At 35.9% G+C, this 17,973-nt stretch overlaps 1 protein-coding gene across 1 annotated transcript in view; it reads left to right on the top strand.

Moving 5' to 3' along the window:
- Positions 1 to 17,973, top strand: part of gpc5a (glypican 5a) — a 110,958-nt gene that overhangs the window by 59,361 nt on the left and 33,624 nt on the right. Inside the window, exon 8 of the mRNA XM_026320101.1 lies at positions 11,955 to 12,117. Coding sequence (XP_026175886.1) covers positions 11,955 to 12,117 — 163 coding nt within the window. The remainder of the gene's footprint in view (positions 1 to 11,954; positions 12,118 to 17,973) is intronic.

A 17,973-nucleotide genomic window follows, 5' to 3' on the forward strand; every position in this document is an offset into this window, starting at 1 on the left:
ATGGCTGTTCAAAAAACATCACCAAATGTCGTGAGAGCCATGAATATTTTTCCTTGCAAAGGGCACAGAGCTTAAGGGAAGACACAGTTTAAGTTTAAGCCACTCTAGCAGCATGTTGCATAGTAATGTGAGTTGTTTTGTTGTTCGTCTCGGTGTAGTGTGGTTGGCCGCTCCAACACTTTGCTCCATTGAAATAAAAGGAGGTCATCGCTTGTATAGATTCTTCTCCCTACAGTAATATCCATAGGTCATTAAGCGAATAGAACAGTAGCTTTCAAAAATATATTAAAAAGAGGGAAAATTTCAAGAGCTTCAAGACTTTGCTGCCATCTGCTCAGGCACAATTTCTAGAATCCAGTTATCCATCTGTAGACTGTCATTAAATTTCACTGAGATGCCAAAGCAGTAATGTAGAAATAATTTTAGGGAAAATCAACAATATCAGGGTGTAGAAATACACAAAATACAAGCAAGAGCTCTGTAAAAGTACATAAAAGTAAGTTAAAGTAAGTATCAGTGCTAAAATATGCACAAAGTACTAAAGTAAAAATACTCACTATGCAGTATGGTAATGTATATGATAATATTATATTATAATTATTGCTGCATTAATGATAGATACATCAGTGCTGCAGCTGGTAAAGGTAGAACTAACTTTTGGTACTTTATATACTGGTGGCTCACACCCAATTTTCCTTAGGCAATCAGTAAAGTCTCTTGTTTATCTTGTTTATTTATGAATATATTATATATATTTTAAATCGGAAACCGCAAGGTAATGAGTAACTAACTTACAAACTAAATGCAACAGGGTAAAAAGTCTATTTTTTTTCTTTGGATTGTAGTAAAGTGGAAGTATTAGCAGTCAAGGTTGTCTCTTTTTTATCCTTAAAAAAAAAAATTATAATTAGTATTGTAGGCTGAAACCCGAGTGTGTGAAAAATTAATGTGAGAGTTAAAGGCTTTTAAAAAACAAGTCATAATTTCTAAGTGATTGATCCCTTGACTTTTCCTCCGGTGGTACAGCGATGTGGACTTGTGGTTTGAAATTAAGTTTTGACGACTGTTTGATGGTTTGCTATTAACTCCAGCATTTAGCTCCATCATCAACTGATGTGTTCAGTATTTTGGTTTATGACCTGTTGCCTACGAAGTCAGTGATGTTCATATTAATGCCAGCTGTGTTTTGTGTGTTTAGTATAGTATATAGTATACTTTAGTATACTAAGCTGGTGAGCATGGTAAATGTAATACTTGTTATGAGCATGTCAGAATGAGCTCAAAGAACCACTGTATTTAATATAACCTCACATGGCTTGCTATAGCTTCCAATTCTTCGCTCAGACTCTGGATGCTAGCAGAATTAATCAGCAACAGTGAACTTGGTCTGTCAATGTAATACCATAAGTATAATAAATGGTCAAGGCAGTTGTCAAAAATCACAGAATTTTCCAACAAGTACGACTTTTTTCAGATCTTAACAGCAATGAAACTCACTATTTCACTCACGTTTAACACTCCAAAGGTGTTAGCAGCTTATCAGCTGCACACACAGACTTTTAAATAACAACAGATAGAAGATACTGCTAATTAGTCCCACAGAATATAAATATCCATATAAAATCCTTGTGAAAATGACAATATTTCTGTTAATTCAACAGAATAAAATACAATGCTATCCCAGTTTTTGTATATGATGATAATGCTACAGTTTCTTTGCTGTATATTAGTAACTAACTTACAAACTAAATGCAACAGGGTAAAAAGTCTAATATATTTCTTTGGAATGTAGTAAAGTGGAAGTATTAGCAGTCAAGGTTGTCTAATAATATTTGAGTAAGAACGCATTTGGCATCGAAATATAAGTATTTATCAAACAAAATGAATGAACTTTTATTTGCTATAAATTTTAAATTCATTGCTAATATCACTTGAAATAAACATAAACCAAAGTCACAGGTCAGACATGAAAAATAAACTAGCTTAAATATTGGTGTAGGTTTCATCTTGTCATTTATGTGTTTGAATTAATTCAACCAAAATTTATATACAATTTTCTAATGATACCAAAACAAAAAGCAAGTCCTTTCAAACACCAAAGTCATCTTCACCAATTTAATACACAAATTGCAGACACTGGTAACAGAGGCTGCAGTTCAAAAAGCAGTTTATGTGAAAAGGAGAGGCCTCAGTATTGGATTTTGTAGTTAAAATTTACTTGTGTTGAAATTCAACTTTTGCCCTGTGCCATTTGCCAAATCCTCATTGTCTGTGCCAGCAATGCCTCCAGCACATGCAGACAATATAAAAATAAAGCTACTGTGCCTGTGTAGTAGGGTAAATGGTGAACTTTGACTTTTTTTGTATGTAGTCATGCTGGTAACCATCCAGATCGTATGTTCAATGAGCTGCACCTTGTTCTAAACCTCCAAGAATATGTTTGGGTTTTATGGGAATGCAAATAAACAAAACTTAATTGTAGCCACAGCTTGAGTACACTCCAGCCAAATTACTCAATCACTGGGTCATGCTGATTCTCAGAGGGAAGTGCTTTGTTGTGCTACTTCAAGCCTCAAGTCACTTGCATAATGCACTGATTTGCAAAATCACTTATCAGACTGTATATTTTATTCCAATTGCTCCAGCGTATCTGAAACTGACGTATTTAAAAGAATTAATGGAATTTATACTAATAAGGTATAATTATGATTTTGATTGGTGGCTGTGGAAATTAGACGTCAGTGTCAGAGGGAAAAAAATAAACTAAGGTCATAATTATGCCGACTAGGGCTCTGTGTGGATAAAAAAAAAAAACATTTGAATAGAGTTACTGTATTTTTCTGGCACAATGGGTCACCAGCACTGAGGGCTTGGGGTAAATAGTGCAGGATTGTCCAGCCCAAGGTGCTGCCAATGAAATATAGGATTACTTTTATTTATATTTCTTTCATTGTCACTTTTTGTGCTTGAATACATTTATTCTTTTTATGTCTGTAGACCCTCTTTATTTCATTGTCAGTGTGAGAGCAATTTTTCTACATATGTATTATTTTTAGTTCAAACATTTAACCAATGCCTGAAAAAAATAAATAATAAAACGCAACTGGTGCGAACTGCCCTTTAGTGAGGAGGGCAGTGAGGAGGTTAGATGATTCATCTCAGGAAATATGGATTTTTTTTTTCTTCTTTTTTTCTTTTTTTTTACTGAGACCATGATCTTTCCCTAATGTTAACCAAGTTTTATTGGACTGAACAATTTTAAAAACAATCATTAGTGATGTTTTAGAATGGAATGACAGGCGACTTATTTTTCTTTTAGTCTGTGCAGTTATTTATATGGACTTTTTCCATTTAAAACACCTCATCAGACAGACTGTCTTATTCAGAGAAAACCTGCTGCCAGAAGTTATCACACTTATACCACGAAGCCCTGAAGCAAGAAATGTGTTTAAGAGCTAATTAACAACATAGCATCTAAAATGGTTCCTGTAGTCTAAAATATACTGTTCTGTGCACCAGAGTCAGAAAATTTGTAAAAGTTTCTTGTGTTTAAATCAGCTTAGAGGAAGGTAAGATTTGCGGACTGACCTTTTGTATTATACATCTGGTACAATTCATTTAACAACTTGTGTGTTCACAGTCCTTGAGTCTAGTTTGCATTATCATCTCATTGGGACTTGATTTGCAAATGAGCCTGATTTGCAAATAGTTCTTATTGGCATCTCATTAGCTGGTGAAGTGCAGCACAAGTATCAGCCTGTGTGCATGACCTGAATTGTCATTTAACATTAATTTTCAACCCTCATATTTTGTTTCTCTTCTGTTTTAAAAGTGTGTGTTATGAGACACACTGCATGTTTTAACACAAAAGAGAGTTCCAGGAAGCGGTAATCATGTAACTCACTGGCAGTGCAGCTGTTAAAGGTGGAAACTGGGTCTTGTGGCAGGATTGTGTGAAATTTAAAAATAATGAAAACTGGCTTTAAGGAGGAGGCTGTAAGAGAGTGTGTGTGAGTGAGTGTTTAGGGGAGGGGACCAGCAAATCATCAATTACATATACCAGTGCACACATATATTCATTCCATTGTACACATGAGTGACTGTGCGCAAATGTGGATGGACGTTACACAGTATATTACTATAACTCACTATAGTATTGGAGCACCTTATTAATATGCTAAAACCTGCTTCAAAGTACATGTGCATGTGTGCGTGAATGGCAAGTTTCCTCTCTGAAATGCTGTAGAGAAAGAGGAATGTGTACATTAAAATATGGATGAAGGCAAAAGGTGAAATTCTATTATCTTTAAAGATGCCACTATGGGCATTTTTATGAGGATAAGAATGATGTGTCCATGCAAATGTTGATTTTCATGTTTTTCATCTACATATCAGAAATGTTCTTTATTATTTTCAGTTATTTGTCCCTGCCCTTGACTAACAGAAGGGCAGAAACTGCTCCCAGTTTCCCCAGAGCCAAATGGAAATGAATCATTACTATTCCACAGTCAAAACCACAGAAAACACGAAGCAGTGATGCAGCTATTGACAAATTCATCATGCAATCTCAGCGTACAAACTCTAGATTTCATCATCTTGCTCATCAGAATCTCCTTCCTATGAATTATTTGTTGGCTCCCCCCACCTCCTTGCATTTTCACTTCTCTTGATGTGGTAAAACCCATCATGAATCTATAAATAGGTCCTGTCCCTGTGTCTCTCAATCAAAATCAGGGTCAGACTCTTCACGCAGTTTGCAGGCTAAATTTTTTACCAGTCATTGATGTGATGGTTGACCATCAGATTTGCTTGTGAATAATTCATGCAATCTCTCCTCTTAGTCCAAAGGATTAACACTGAGAATATATTAACATTTTATGTGTTGTGCCTCTAAATGTGCATACCACATCATAACATCTGACTGCTACAGCAGTCCAGTTAAAGAACAGACAGTCTGCTCTGTAGATGTAAAGAGATATCCAAGACACCACACCAACTGTGTATGGCTTTCTAATTTTTTGTTTAATTAATACATGTTGGTATCCAGCAAGGAATCTGTATCTGTATCTGATACAGTAAGTCACGATGATGCAAGTGAGTCGTAACTGGGCACTCATTGATTGTAACCACAGGGTATAAGCAGTACAGAAAAATATCAAATCCACCTAAGCTGCATTTTTATCTTATCTTTATCTTAAAGGTTTGCACACACTGTTTAAATCCAGTGTGAGCAACTATAGTGTAATCCATTTTGTGTAATTGGTCCTTAGTTGCATTAGGGTTTGTCAATATTACAAAATATAACAAAGCCATATTTAAGAGATACACACATTTAACAACATTTTAACAACCTTTTCACATTTTTTGTACAAAAAAAAGTTGTAATCAAAATTATGTAATGTAGTACAATTCAAATTCTCAGAAAAATGTTTATTTTGAACATATTTTCTCTATATTCACAGCCAATATGTTTTGCTAAAATCTCTGAATATAGCTTGTTCAATGCACTGCTATGTATATGTGTATATTTACATTTTCACTGTGTGTGAGTGTGATGAAATGGCCAATGGGATAATATTCAAGGGCAGTATTTTTTATTTTTATTGTTTACCATATTAGTAGCAGCAACACGAACAGGAGGAGGCTAGAGTAGATCGTGGGCATGCAAAGTGCAGGACGGTCGATTTAAAGATGGGGTTTGCATCCACAGTGTCATCCATTATCGAAACAGAAAGAAAAGTAATGGGAAATAAACCCACTGTCTGAAATCCCTGTTAACTTTTTCAGTCTTAAATTAGACCACAATATTTTTACCTTAACTAAGCACTGAGTGGCTAAACAGAACTATAAAAAATGTAATAATGCTCTAGTTATTACAAGGGGATATTTTGGTGGAAAAAAACTAACTAAAGATTTAGCTTTTGACTTCAGTAATATGTTTGCCACTTTCCAAATACCCAAATGAATAAAAGTTCTTCATTATATTCATAGAAAATGTAATATAGTCAGAATTTAATTTCCTTAAAAAGGAATTTGCTGTTGTAATTTATTTGTACAGCTATAAGAATAAAATTTCTAGGAGACAGCGAAAATACTTGGTTACACTGGTGTTATATCACATTTCTTTTAGTGTAAATAACTCATGACCATCTGACACTTTTGTCTCACATAAATTACCCTGTAGATCATTTGTGAAGTTAATTGTGACCTGCAGTTGTATGTTTTGCTGTTAAGTGACATCTACCAGTAGTCGTCTTTGCAAAACAACATGCTTATGTTCCAGTGACAATGACGGAAATAAAGGTGGAAGTGAGGTGATGATATGTAGCTACAGGTTGACAGGAGGTCGGGGGTGGGTGGACGAGTGGACATAATATTGGACTTTTACATGGCAGACTGCTGTTTCAAACCAACAGCATTTTTATTTAACCAGGAAAACAATCGTTCTGTAACTTTAACACAATCTTATGATCCTAACAGTAAACGTCCTCTGACCTTATTATAACACAACCCTCAATCTTTCTCTAAACCTAAACAAGTTGTTTTTGTGCCTGAAGACAAACAAACCTTTACTATAACATAGTCAAAGGATTAAATGTTTAGTTGCTAACTTTTCAACAGTCATATTCAATATCTTATATATGATATTTCTCTAATTGTAGAAATGCTGTTATGAATTGTTTTACTTGATAGAGAAAAGTGGTTGGAGAATTTCAAATTTCAATTTCTTCAAACAGAAATAACTAGTGTATGTGTTGGAGACTCTTTACCTAGAAAATAATATATTATTATATTATTATTAAAAAAATATAGAATATCACTAGCGCATTTTAGAAATGTTTAACCATAGGAAAGATGATTATTTTTAATGATAATATCCTAAAACTTCCATTATATTTGATGTTCACCTCTGGACCCTCACTAACTAACCTGCTGCCTTTTTGCTGCTGCTGCAATTGGCCCTTTTAGATTGGAGTGCATGAGTGAGGGAGACAGAACATGACAGCATGTGTCTTGGCTGACTCACGTCCTGACACTTTCACTCTCTGAATGGCAAACATGATCATTGCAAGAGCCCCCGTCCACCGTCTATTTACAGATAGAAGAAGGTTTACAAAGAGAATACTAATCAGCTTAAAAATCCACTCACAGCTTCATTAATTTCTTGGATAGTGATTCATTTTGTCACACACTACATCTCTTTAGGGTTTGTAATATATATATATATATATATATGCACTTTACATTTTAATTGAAGATGCTGCTATTATTATTATTATTCACTATTTATTACTTTGAATTTTTTGCCCTTTATTGAAACTAGACATACCATTTTCTATAGTTGGAAATATAGACTCTAGGCAGGATAAGTATAGTGATAATGCCCTAAGAGTATAGCCGTCACCACGTTCCGGCTAACATATATATCTTCATGATTTGAAGACAGAGTGAATATTTCAGGATTTAAACAGCATTTTTTATACCGTTGTTTTGTTTGATCATGAAATCCTGACTCAGTGCTGTGGTTTAATATTATACTCAATGTATAGTTCAAAGAAATACATATAAAGGGAATTAAAGGAATACTTTGTTTTGTTTTCTCTAGAGGCAGAAACCAATATCAGGTTGACCTTTAAATAAGGGTGATTTTTATATACACTGATTTATACTTTACATAGGTTTAGGCCTTTCCCTTGTGAGAACTTTACATTTTTTTGTTAAATAAACCTTATTTATTAAAGCACTTTGGTATTTTTAATCTTGGAAAAGAAATTTAAAAATCACAATAGAGAGTATATAAATATTACCAACAAAAATGACCAAATACGTATAGAAGTATATGTCTTGCAGGCACAGTTCTAGTGTCTAGTGTGTGGGGGTGCAATTCATTATTCTGACTACCTGTGGGAAGAAACTGTCTCTGAAATGGGTGCTGTGTGATTTAATGCCCTGGTAGTGTTTTCCAGATGGCAGGAGTGAGAATAGTGTGTGGGCTGGATGACTGGTGTCCTTGATGATGCTTTGGATTTTCCTTATGCAGTGGGTAATGAAGACATCACAGAGCTGTAGTAGGTCTGTGCCAGTACATTTTTAAGGCTGGTTTTACTGTCGTGTATAGTCAAATGTGCCAAGCCATATATTGTGATTTGGCCTGTCAGAATGCACTTTCTCTGCAATGAAAGTTAAACCTGGTTCCCATGCCAAGTCTTTTGAGACGCCTCACAAACTACAGTCTTTGTCGTGATTCCCCGATGAAGCAGCTGGTATTATGAAAAGGTTTGTGAGGTGTACAGCACTGAGGCTAGAAGTTTATAAAACATGTCAGGTGGCCAGACCGGTTTTGTAGTTGGGGATTAGAGGTTACTAAAGACAGCAGAGGCATGCTGAATGCATTTAAACAACATATTGCACACACACACACACACGCACACACACACACACACACACACACACACACACGTGTGTATATGTATGTATGTGTATATATATATATATATACATATATATATATATATATACAGTTATTACTACTATGTGTGATGCTGCACTTAGGCACGGCAGTGCTATGAAATACATGGTGAATTTACTAAAAGTTGTCCTGAGACCAATTACCAATCAAAAGAGTAATTTTCAAGAGCAAAATGTTGACAGAAAATGATAATTGGCAGTCCTGAAAGTGTGGCTTTGTTGTGTTGTGAGTGTCAGTGTGCAGTGAACCTGCATTATTTAGTTATTTCTTGATTGATTGATTTGTGATGTGATAATGTACACTATGTGTGGGTGAGTGAATGACAAAAAGACAGTCTCTCTACAATAACTCTCAACTTTTTATTGGACCTCCTACGGTTCAGCCTGGAGCCCAAGCAGCATAGTGAACAGTGTAACAGTGAAAATAAATAATGTTTTGTTACTTTGCTGGTATTGTTTAATATTCAGCCACTTATGTAATTCCCACTACACTTCATGTGGGTCCTCTCTCACCTCGTGTAGCCATCGCTTGTTTATCTTCATTATTACTAACGGTAAACAGCAGAGACTCAGCAGTTTTCAACCAAGTGTGTTTCCTGCCATCAGTCAAAGAGTTAACTCCAGAGGACAGCTGATGAAATCTTAACCGACTGCATAGTGTTTGCCGTGGTTACCACTGTGGCTTATGCCCATGCGTTCACTTCACATTTTACTTTTTGGGATATGGATCAGTGCCGGGATCATTGAGATGAGCTTTTGTAACTTACAAATATATAAAAGCGATTTCTGAATTGCTGAAAGCCTCTGGATCCATAGGAAACTTAATATTGTGTAACACAAGTCACACACTAATCAACTAAATAATCTGTGCACAATTTAAGTGCAGCACAAAATCCTACCGACATGCTACATCAGAATGCAATAAACACAATATCACTTTTCTGCCTTGTCAAAGGATGCATTTGGATGCATGTTGCACAAGTCGGTGTATTTGGGGGTCAAAGTTTAATGCAATGAAACTAGTGGTAAATCAGTGTCGTGATATACATGATATCCATTGTAAATAATGTCAACCTGGTGTGAAGACCCTGTATTTTTCACTTTTCTTCCAATCATCACATTTTTAGTGTAAAATAAATGTAAAAATTGGGGAGAAAAATATATCTACTAATAAGAAAGGTCAGTTATAAAGACCTGTCTGTAATGAGAGGCTGTGTGGAGTGAAGGCAGGTGTCCTACACTAATGCCTATATATATATCACATCTAGGTGACCAAGAGCTTTTGTAGTATGGAGTTTTTATATTTATTTAGTATATTTAGTATTTGCACAGAAAGGTGTTGTTCATCATTATATAGTGAAATTAGTGATGCAGTTTATTAGCATTTGGGCAGTTTCATCTGAATATTGCAATTGGTATTACTTGCTTGTCACTAACTCTCCACATACCGCACACCCAGTGGCCTGCCCAAGAGAGCCACTCAGAGCTGTTTTTCATCTGAAGATGTACTGAATAAATCAGAACACCTGTTTCATGGCCAGTGTTAGACAAAACCCTATGTCATTCAAAGAAGTGAGGCTAATGACACAGTTCATTTAATCACATTTTATAGTGTATCCAAAAGGACTGCCCAGCTGTTCAATATAATCAAACACAGAACAGTTCTAAAATGAGATAGCTAAACATGTATCCTCAGCCTTGACAAAATGGGTTTTTTTGTGAAATAATATTAGTCAGACTTGATCGATGAATTACTACATATTCACTACAGAGCATGTCGTCTGCCAGGAACTGCTCAAAAGCCAAAAGCATTAGGTTTTCTTTTAAAATGTTTGTTACTGATGTGAAAGCAAATTTTACTCGTGTGTGAACATGAATTTCATCTGCCCGTTTATAATTTATAGAGGTGTGGTTCTTAACTTACAGCAGAACATAGCAAACATTTGCTGTTTATACAGATCTGGTTTGAGATAAGTGAATTAATAGGGATGTTTCATTCTCCTATCCATGATCTATTATCTCATCTTTATATTAACTCTATATTCAACATTAATGAAGGAACAAGTGTACAACACAGGGAAAAGCTACACCAAGCAGTACTTGGATCAATTCTGTGTTGGTTTTTCTGTCTTTTTATGGGAACAATACAGGATATAATTCTTACCTTAAATAATGTTTCTTGTTCATGTGTAATGAGAGGTCAAATCAACTCTCCTGTGATTTGCTTCATGCATCAGACTTTCTACAGAATAAATTTGTGACTTGACCTAAGGTCATGTGATTGAGTTAATTTATGTGCTGAAAAAGAAAATGGCACATTTTCCTTTAACTCACACACACATACACGTGAAATTATTTTACATTCCTGCAAACTGCACATGAATCTTGCTTATTGTATTCCATATGCAGACTAATTATTGCAAGATGCTGTTGCCTCTGTAAATGTAGTTTAGAGCTGACAGTCTTTGAACATATTGAGCCCTCAAGCAATGTTCTGACTCCTGCACTGTAAAGCCCAAAGATCCAATTCAGTCGAACTCCCATATCAGGTTAATTTCAGACACCACAGGAACTCCACATAATGGGTTAAAGGTTTGATCATATTTCTCACATAATCCAAAATAAAATCATGCCAATTACCCAGATGGAGGCTTGCTTAGATTGCTCTGACTGTCAGTGTTCTCCATCTTCTAACCTGTTACGATTAAGGAGCAGAGACTCAGACAGGCTAATTACCAGCACAGATACAGTATGTCCCAGCTCAGCCATGGCAACAGCCTTGACACTTTTGCTCCCCTGCACTGAACCACAACAGTAACTAATTAGCATAGACACTACATTTCTGATCAACACAAAGCATTCTCTCATTTCCAATGATGCACCATGAATTTAAATAAGCCAATTAGCGTATGCACTTCCCCTGGTATAGAGTTCACAGTATAAGTCTTTGATTGAGCTTCTGCTACACAGCAATACAGCAGAAACCTGCGGCCAAGAAGTGTGAGCATCATGTAAACTCATCCTATTGATTTATTTAAGTATGCTTCATCAGTAGAATTGTTGATGTTCATTCTCAATCTGATAAATATGAATGAAAATTTGTCATGTCAAAATCCAGGAGTTTTTTTTCTCTGCCATTTGCACTGCAATCACAGATTCTTAGTATTTAAAGGGCTGTGTGGCTGATCAGCAATGTAATCAACAGCTCCTTTGCATTTTGCTCCTGCTGTTCTCTGCATTTTCTGACTGCATATTCTGTACTGTCCTTGCCATGCCTGGACCTTGTTCACTCTATCCTGCTGTGAATATTGAATGTGAATATGATATGCTGGACATATAATGTAGATTTCATGGCTCTTGCAGCAGGAGACAAAGCTGCTTTTATATTATGATCAAATAATTGAGCTGAAACCACTTTAAACCAATTTACAAGCTGGTAACCATTTTTTTTTTTACTAACTTGTGTGTTTGTTTTCCACATCCAGCTGTTGCAGGGAAAATCCATTCCTAAACTGGGTTCACTGGACCAGATAGAAACAGGAAGTGGAGATGCAGAGGGACATTACAGCGGCGACTGTGACGATGAGGATGGTTGTGCTGGTTCAGGAGGTGGTGAGGTTAAGAGGACATTCTCCAGAGTCTCCAAATGTAAGTCTCAAATTTTTTTTCAATAAGTAGCCAATTAATCACATGGTAACATTGTTACGCAGCAGGTATCCCCCAACTACCCATAATTTGCCCTAGTAACATTTGAATGGGGGTATAACATTTGAATGGGGGTATAATCTGTACAGTTTAAAGGATTAGTTTTATTTCATCAACCTCAAAACTTGAGTATTTTTTATAGTCATCAGAACATTAGTGAAGAAAAATATTGTAAGTATCATAGAACAGTTTTTGTCAATACCAAGAATGAACATTACTGTCAGACCTCGGTAAACAACTCAGTTCTTCATTCAACTAAATGTTAGCGAGAAGAAAACTATAATGACAATCGTCCATGTAATGACAGCTTGTATGATAAGAATACAGTTTTGCAGAGTACTTGTCCGATATTAAATAATACATCTAGAAATGTAAAAAAGAAGGTTTGAAGTTTGGAAAGCTGCAACAACGCCAACAAATTCAGTGAAGTCTAACTCTTTCAGTATGGTCACTGCTATGATCTTAACTTTCTTTTGGAGGTGTGTTCACAGATGGCTAACATGGTATTGTACAGAGTCACTTTAAAGATTATTTAGGCATGCAGAAAAATAAATGTGCAGTTCAGTGATCGGGTGATACTTCTTTTCATCACCTAAAACATGTACTTTGTTGACTCAGTATTCTTTTAGGTATATGATTCCATTTAATATTTACTGTAATTTGATTTTTTATATTTATTCATTGTATCGGTTTCAGTGTTTGTGGCCCAATGACAAGAGTAGCTATTATGGACATAATATTCAACATCCACACAGCACATCAGATGAAAATAATGAAACAAGACTGATTAAATTATTGGAATAAATATAGCATAACAAATGAATGTAACCTGTTACTCATCTACAATTTAAAGTTTAAGAATTTGAATATTTAATTTTGACAAGACACGACATTCAGAGGTACAGTTGCATAATCCTGTATTTTAACACTTGCTCCAGTGTTCATTTTATGGTGTCCATAATAATAGTCATTAAAGATAATGGTTGCTATGGGGACATTATTGCAATCAAGGCCTGTTACTTTAAAAATTACTGCTCCCTGGAGAATGTGTAACCCCTGATGAATCATGACTGCAGAGATTTCCTCTTCATTTTGTTACCGTTCACACTCCTCTCAGCGCATGGACTCTTATTCTCCTCGGCTCTCTATCAAACTTGCTAACAGTGTGATTAATCACCTGTCTCATTTTGCCTATGGCAATGGCAAGAAAAGGGGGGGTCATCCAAACAAGCTGTTCTATCTGTGTAAATGTTTCCTCTACTGCTTGTCAGTCTGTCTCAAGGCTTTAGCAGCTGAGGCTGAGGGAAGCTGCTTAACAATCATCCGAGGATGAACTGTAGGGAAGCTCTGACATTTATCACCTGTTACAGTAGAATTGCGCTTTCCTTGTCAAAGGCTAGATCAGGCTGTCTCTCATATTTATGACCCACTGTCTATTGTGACCTCTGTCAAGCATCTGTCCCCTGCTGCTTGGCCATCACACACTGAGGATTCCCCACCTGAGCCAAGACTTCTGGTCAGTCCTTGTAGGATTCTGCAGGTTTTTTTTGTTTTTTTTAATGTAGAACACTGTTTTTTGAGCATGAAGATTTTTGTAGATATTTTCTGTTGTAGTACAGTTGAGGTAATTAATAGAGCCAGCAAGCCATGGATAGAGCAACATTGAAAACATAGGGACATAAGTATGAAGGCTTTGTGACACATTCTGTTCTGAAAAAGCAGTTGCAGTAGGGTGAGGTTTTTATTTGTTTCTTTGAGCTTCTGCAGTTTAAGGTTCACTCCTTGATGTTTATGCATTTAAGGAAGGATCACACAAATGAGACAAGGAAATATAAGAGGAGGAGCAGCGGTTGATTACGTAATCTACTGGATTTACTGGGGTCATGCAGTTTGCAGCTGCCATCTTTGAAGAAAAAATGCTCAGCCTCTGACAAGTAATAATTTGCAGTTGCCTATAAAAACACGGATTTCTGTGAAGATAACTTTCCTAAACAATGGCAGCAATAATTTTAGCAACATGCAGGCATACAGGCATAAGTCTTAACAGCACACTAAATAATATTAGCAAACTGGATTACATTATTTCAAATGTCTGAACAAGAAACTGTCAATTCAGGCAATTATTAAACTCCTGAACTGAAGGACGATTTCTAACCTCCTACACAATGTTCCCATTCCATTCTGGGAATTGGCAAAACATTTTGGCAACACTGGCTGGACATGGGATCACTTTAATATTCAACTGAGTATCTGCATATCACAATCTGCATTTAGTCATGCGTTTCCAGTTGTACTGGATGCACCCCTTTTGGTACACCAGTAAACAGATCAGTTTCCACACAACAGGAGCATCTTTTTATTACATGGAAAAATCCAAATTTTGATTTCAGTGTTTCTAAATTAGCACTTTTTTTCTCTTTATATTGGTTGATGGCTCCATGTTGGACAAGTTAGACCAATGAACAGTGCTGCTTTCTTAATACATGTGCACCATAATGTTTTATTGCTCTCGCTAACTGAAACTTGAGTCTTACACCATAAAAAGCTGCTCCAGTACAGTACATACTAATTGTAAGTGCTTATCCATTATATTTTATGAACAGCAATAAAAATGTGTCCTCAAATCATACCAAAAGAAAATGCTGCTATTTAATTGAGCTTAATCTTTACCAAACAAATGAAATCAGGCCATCTAATGATTTTCCTGAGCATAAGTTATGTAATTTTTGTGTTTATTTGCAGGCAACATTTAAACGGAACGCATAATAAAGGTGGTTTAATCCAAAACACCTCTTCAACCTGTAGGAGTGAATAACGGTCATAAACAAGGGATCCATCATTCTCCATCATATTTTTCTGTAATTAATGTAGTAGTTTAACCGATTTAGACACTAACTGGCATATGACACAAATCAAACTCTCATTTAGCAAGTGTTAGCCATGAATAAACAGTTAAATTAATACAGCTAACCAAAAGTCACATGCTACAAGAACATTTACAATAATTTACCATTGATGAGAACAGATTCTATGACCGGTTTTCATATCAGAGGCAGACAGTCAAGCAAAGTTGCAAGGCCATGTTGATGTTGTATTCAGTTTAATCCTTGAACCCCAATGACAAATTCCAATTCTAATACTTTGTTGGGCTCATATTGTACAAAAAAATACAATGGTTGACATCACAAGATGTCTAGTGATTTTGCAGTAATTTAGCAAAATTATTTGGCAAAATAATGTAAGGTTGATTTGGCAATTCTCAACATGAGAAAAACGATATATTGATTCCGCGAACCTCCACTAATAGTTTTTTGGCCACTTGAGCGGAAAGAAACTGTACAAAGGTGGTAAATGTAAGTCCAATATTTATACTGTTTTAGCTTTATTTTGATCTCTACCAACTCCTGCAGGAAATATTTGGCTCTGTAGCTTCTACATGTTTGACTGTGCTCACCAGCAAGTTCCTGTGGCTTTGTTGGATGCTGACCAGATATTGTTTAGGGTGTTTAGAGCTAAAAACTGCTGGCTGCTGATGCTAAGACAGCAGTCAGAGTGAGCTATCATAAAAACATTGATTATACTAGGCAACCTGAACACTATTGCCTGTTTAATGAAAGCATTGGCTGAAGTTACTAGATGTTGCCAGATCACGGGCTTAATAGCACACTGACTGCTTTGCAGTGCAATACCCTTAGTGCTGGGACAGGGTTTTCTGTATTTAAGGAGCACTATGATCATCATGTTTGTTCAAAGCAGACCAGCAAGTAGTGCAAATTGGCTTCAGCTGTACTGAGCAGTTGCTAAATGATTTAGAGTCAACATAATTAAATTAATTCATACAATTTGAATTTATCAAATGGAAAAATCAAAGCTTTGATTTCAGTGTTGCTAAATTGGCACTTTCTTTCTCTTTATGTTGAATTTGTGCTGTTTGTTACCAGAAATATACAGTGGCAAGTGAAATAGTAAGTTACTGCATATTACTGTAGCTACAGAATTGAAAAATTCCATCTAGCTGTGGTGGAGATGCATTAATGAATGTTCCATCCATCCATTATCTATACCACTTACTCCTAACCAGGGTCATGGGTTTTAGTTTTATTTCAATTTGTGTGCCAATCAGAAATCCACAAATCCCATTAGACAGATTGAATACAACTGTGGCAGCATGGTGAATTAGTGGTTAGCACTGTTGCCTCACAGCAAGAAGGTTCCTGGTATGAAACCCAGCAGGGGCCTTTCTGTGTGGAATTTGCTTGTGTAGGTTTCCTCCCACAGTCCAAAAACATGGATGTCAGGTTGATTGGTGACTCTAAATTGCCCATAGGAGTGAGTGTGAGTGTGAGTGTGTGAGGTTGTCTGTCTCTATGTGGCCCTGTGATGGACTGGTGATGGACACCCTGTCCAGGGTTTACCCCTGCGTTTCACCCAAAGAGAGCTGGGATAGGCTCCAGCAGATCCTTGAGACCCTAAATAGGAATAAGCAGGTATACATAATGGATGGATGGAATACAACTGAAGAATATGAAACAAATGCAACCATAGAATCAAGTGGAAAACAAAAATAACATTTTATTAAAGTGAGATAAAAATCAATATGATAATTACATTTCACCAATGAGATGTGATCAAGAAAAAAAGGTACGAACTTTAAATAACAACTTTCATTGTAGGATTATTCATGAGTAAATCACAAGAAAGTGGGAGAGAGAGTGTGTTGAATAATGTAATGAGAAAAATATGGGATGTAGTTGTTTAAGACCCAGGCTTTATAGAAGAGTGTGATTTATTTTCTTCTACCATACAGTGACATTAATGCCAGTCTATAAAAGTAGAGTTCAGTGACATTGCCATCATAGTTAAAGTGTATAATTTAATTTATTTGTCTGCAATTACCTATAATCCGTCTTTTTGTCTTTAATGTTTATCAGCAGAACATGCTGATGATAGATCGGCATGATAAGGAAATAAAATGTGATAAGCTCAATACTGACAGTGCAAGACTGATTTAGGGGATTATCCCCATTAAGCTGAATAACTGTGTGAGAATTTTCTGTATGTGACAAGAAGGAATAATATGAGCAGTTCATCCGATTTCAAGGAGTTTTGAATGATTAGCAAATGCAGCAGTGTAGTATTTTACTGCATTGCACCATAGTTTGCTGAGCTGTCTAATTGCTGGGCTGGTTGTCTAATTATATTTAAAAAAAGCAATTTAGATGATTGTTTTGTTTTTTGTAAATTCCGAGAACTGTTGAAAGTACACAGCAAAATCATGAAAAGAATGATCCTCTTCACCTTGTTTAGTGGGTGAGGCTTCTTGCTGCTCGTCAGGTGACACAGACTAAAGAAATTTCTGGAATCCAACACATATAGTACCAGATAGAGCATGTATCCAGGAGCTTTCATGCATTTTCCTCCCATATGAGACTCTATATTTGTACTTACACACCTGCTGGTGGGTTCAATAAACACAAACACATCTAACCTTTCTTCTTTAACCTCCTATGACCTGGCGTCCACAAACGTGGACATCATATTTTTTGTTATCTGCACTGTAAAACTTCATTTTGTGTCATTTTCTGTCTTTCACAAAGGTCAAGTGTGATCCAACTGTTCCCACAGACAAAAAGGACATTCCTATTTTGGAGTAGTAGTTTTGGAGCATTACAAAAAAACAAAAACAAAAGCAATAACAAAACATAAGCACATTATTTATTGGGTACATCTAACCCCAAATAGCTAGAAGAAATCTAAAATGCAAGCGAAACCAAAGCTCGGGTCTTAGGAGGTTAATTA

The sequence above is a fragment of the Mastacembelus armatus genome, chromosome 3, assembly GCF_900324485.2.
Source record: "Mastacembelus armatus chromosome 3, fMasArm1.2, whole genome shotgun sequence".
NCBI classification, from domain to species: Eukaryota; Metazoa; Chordata; class Actinopteri; order Synbranchiformes; family Mastacembelidae; genus Mastacembelus; species Mastacembelus armatus.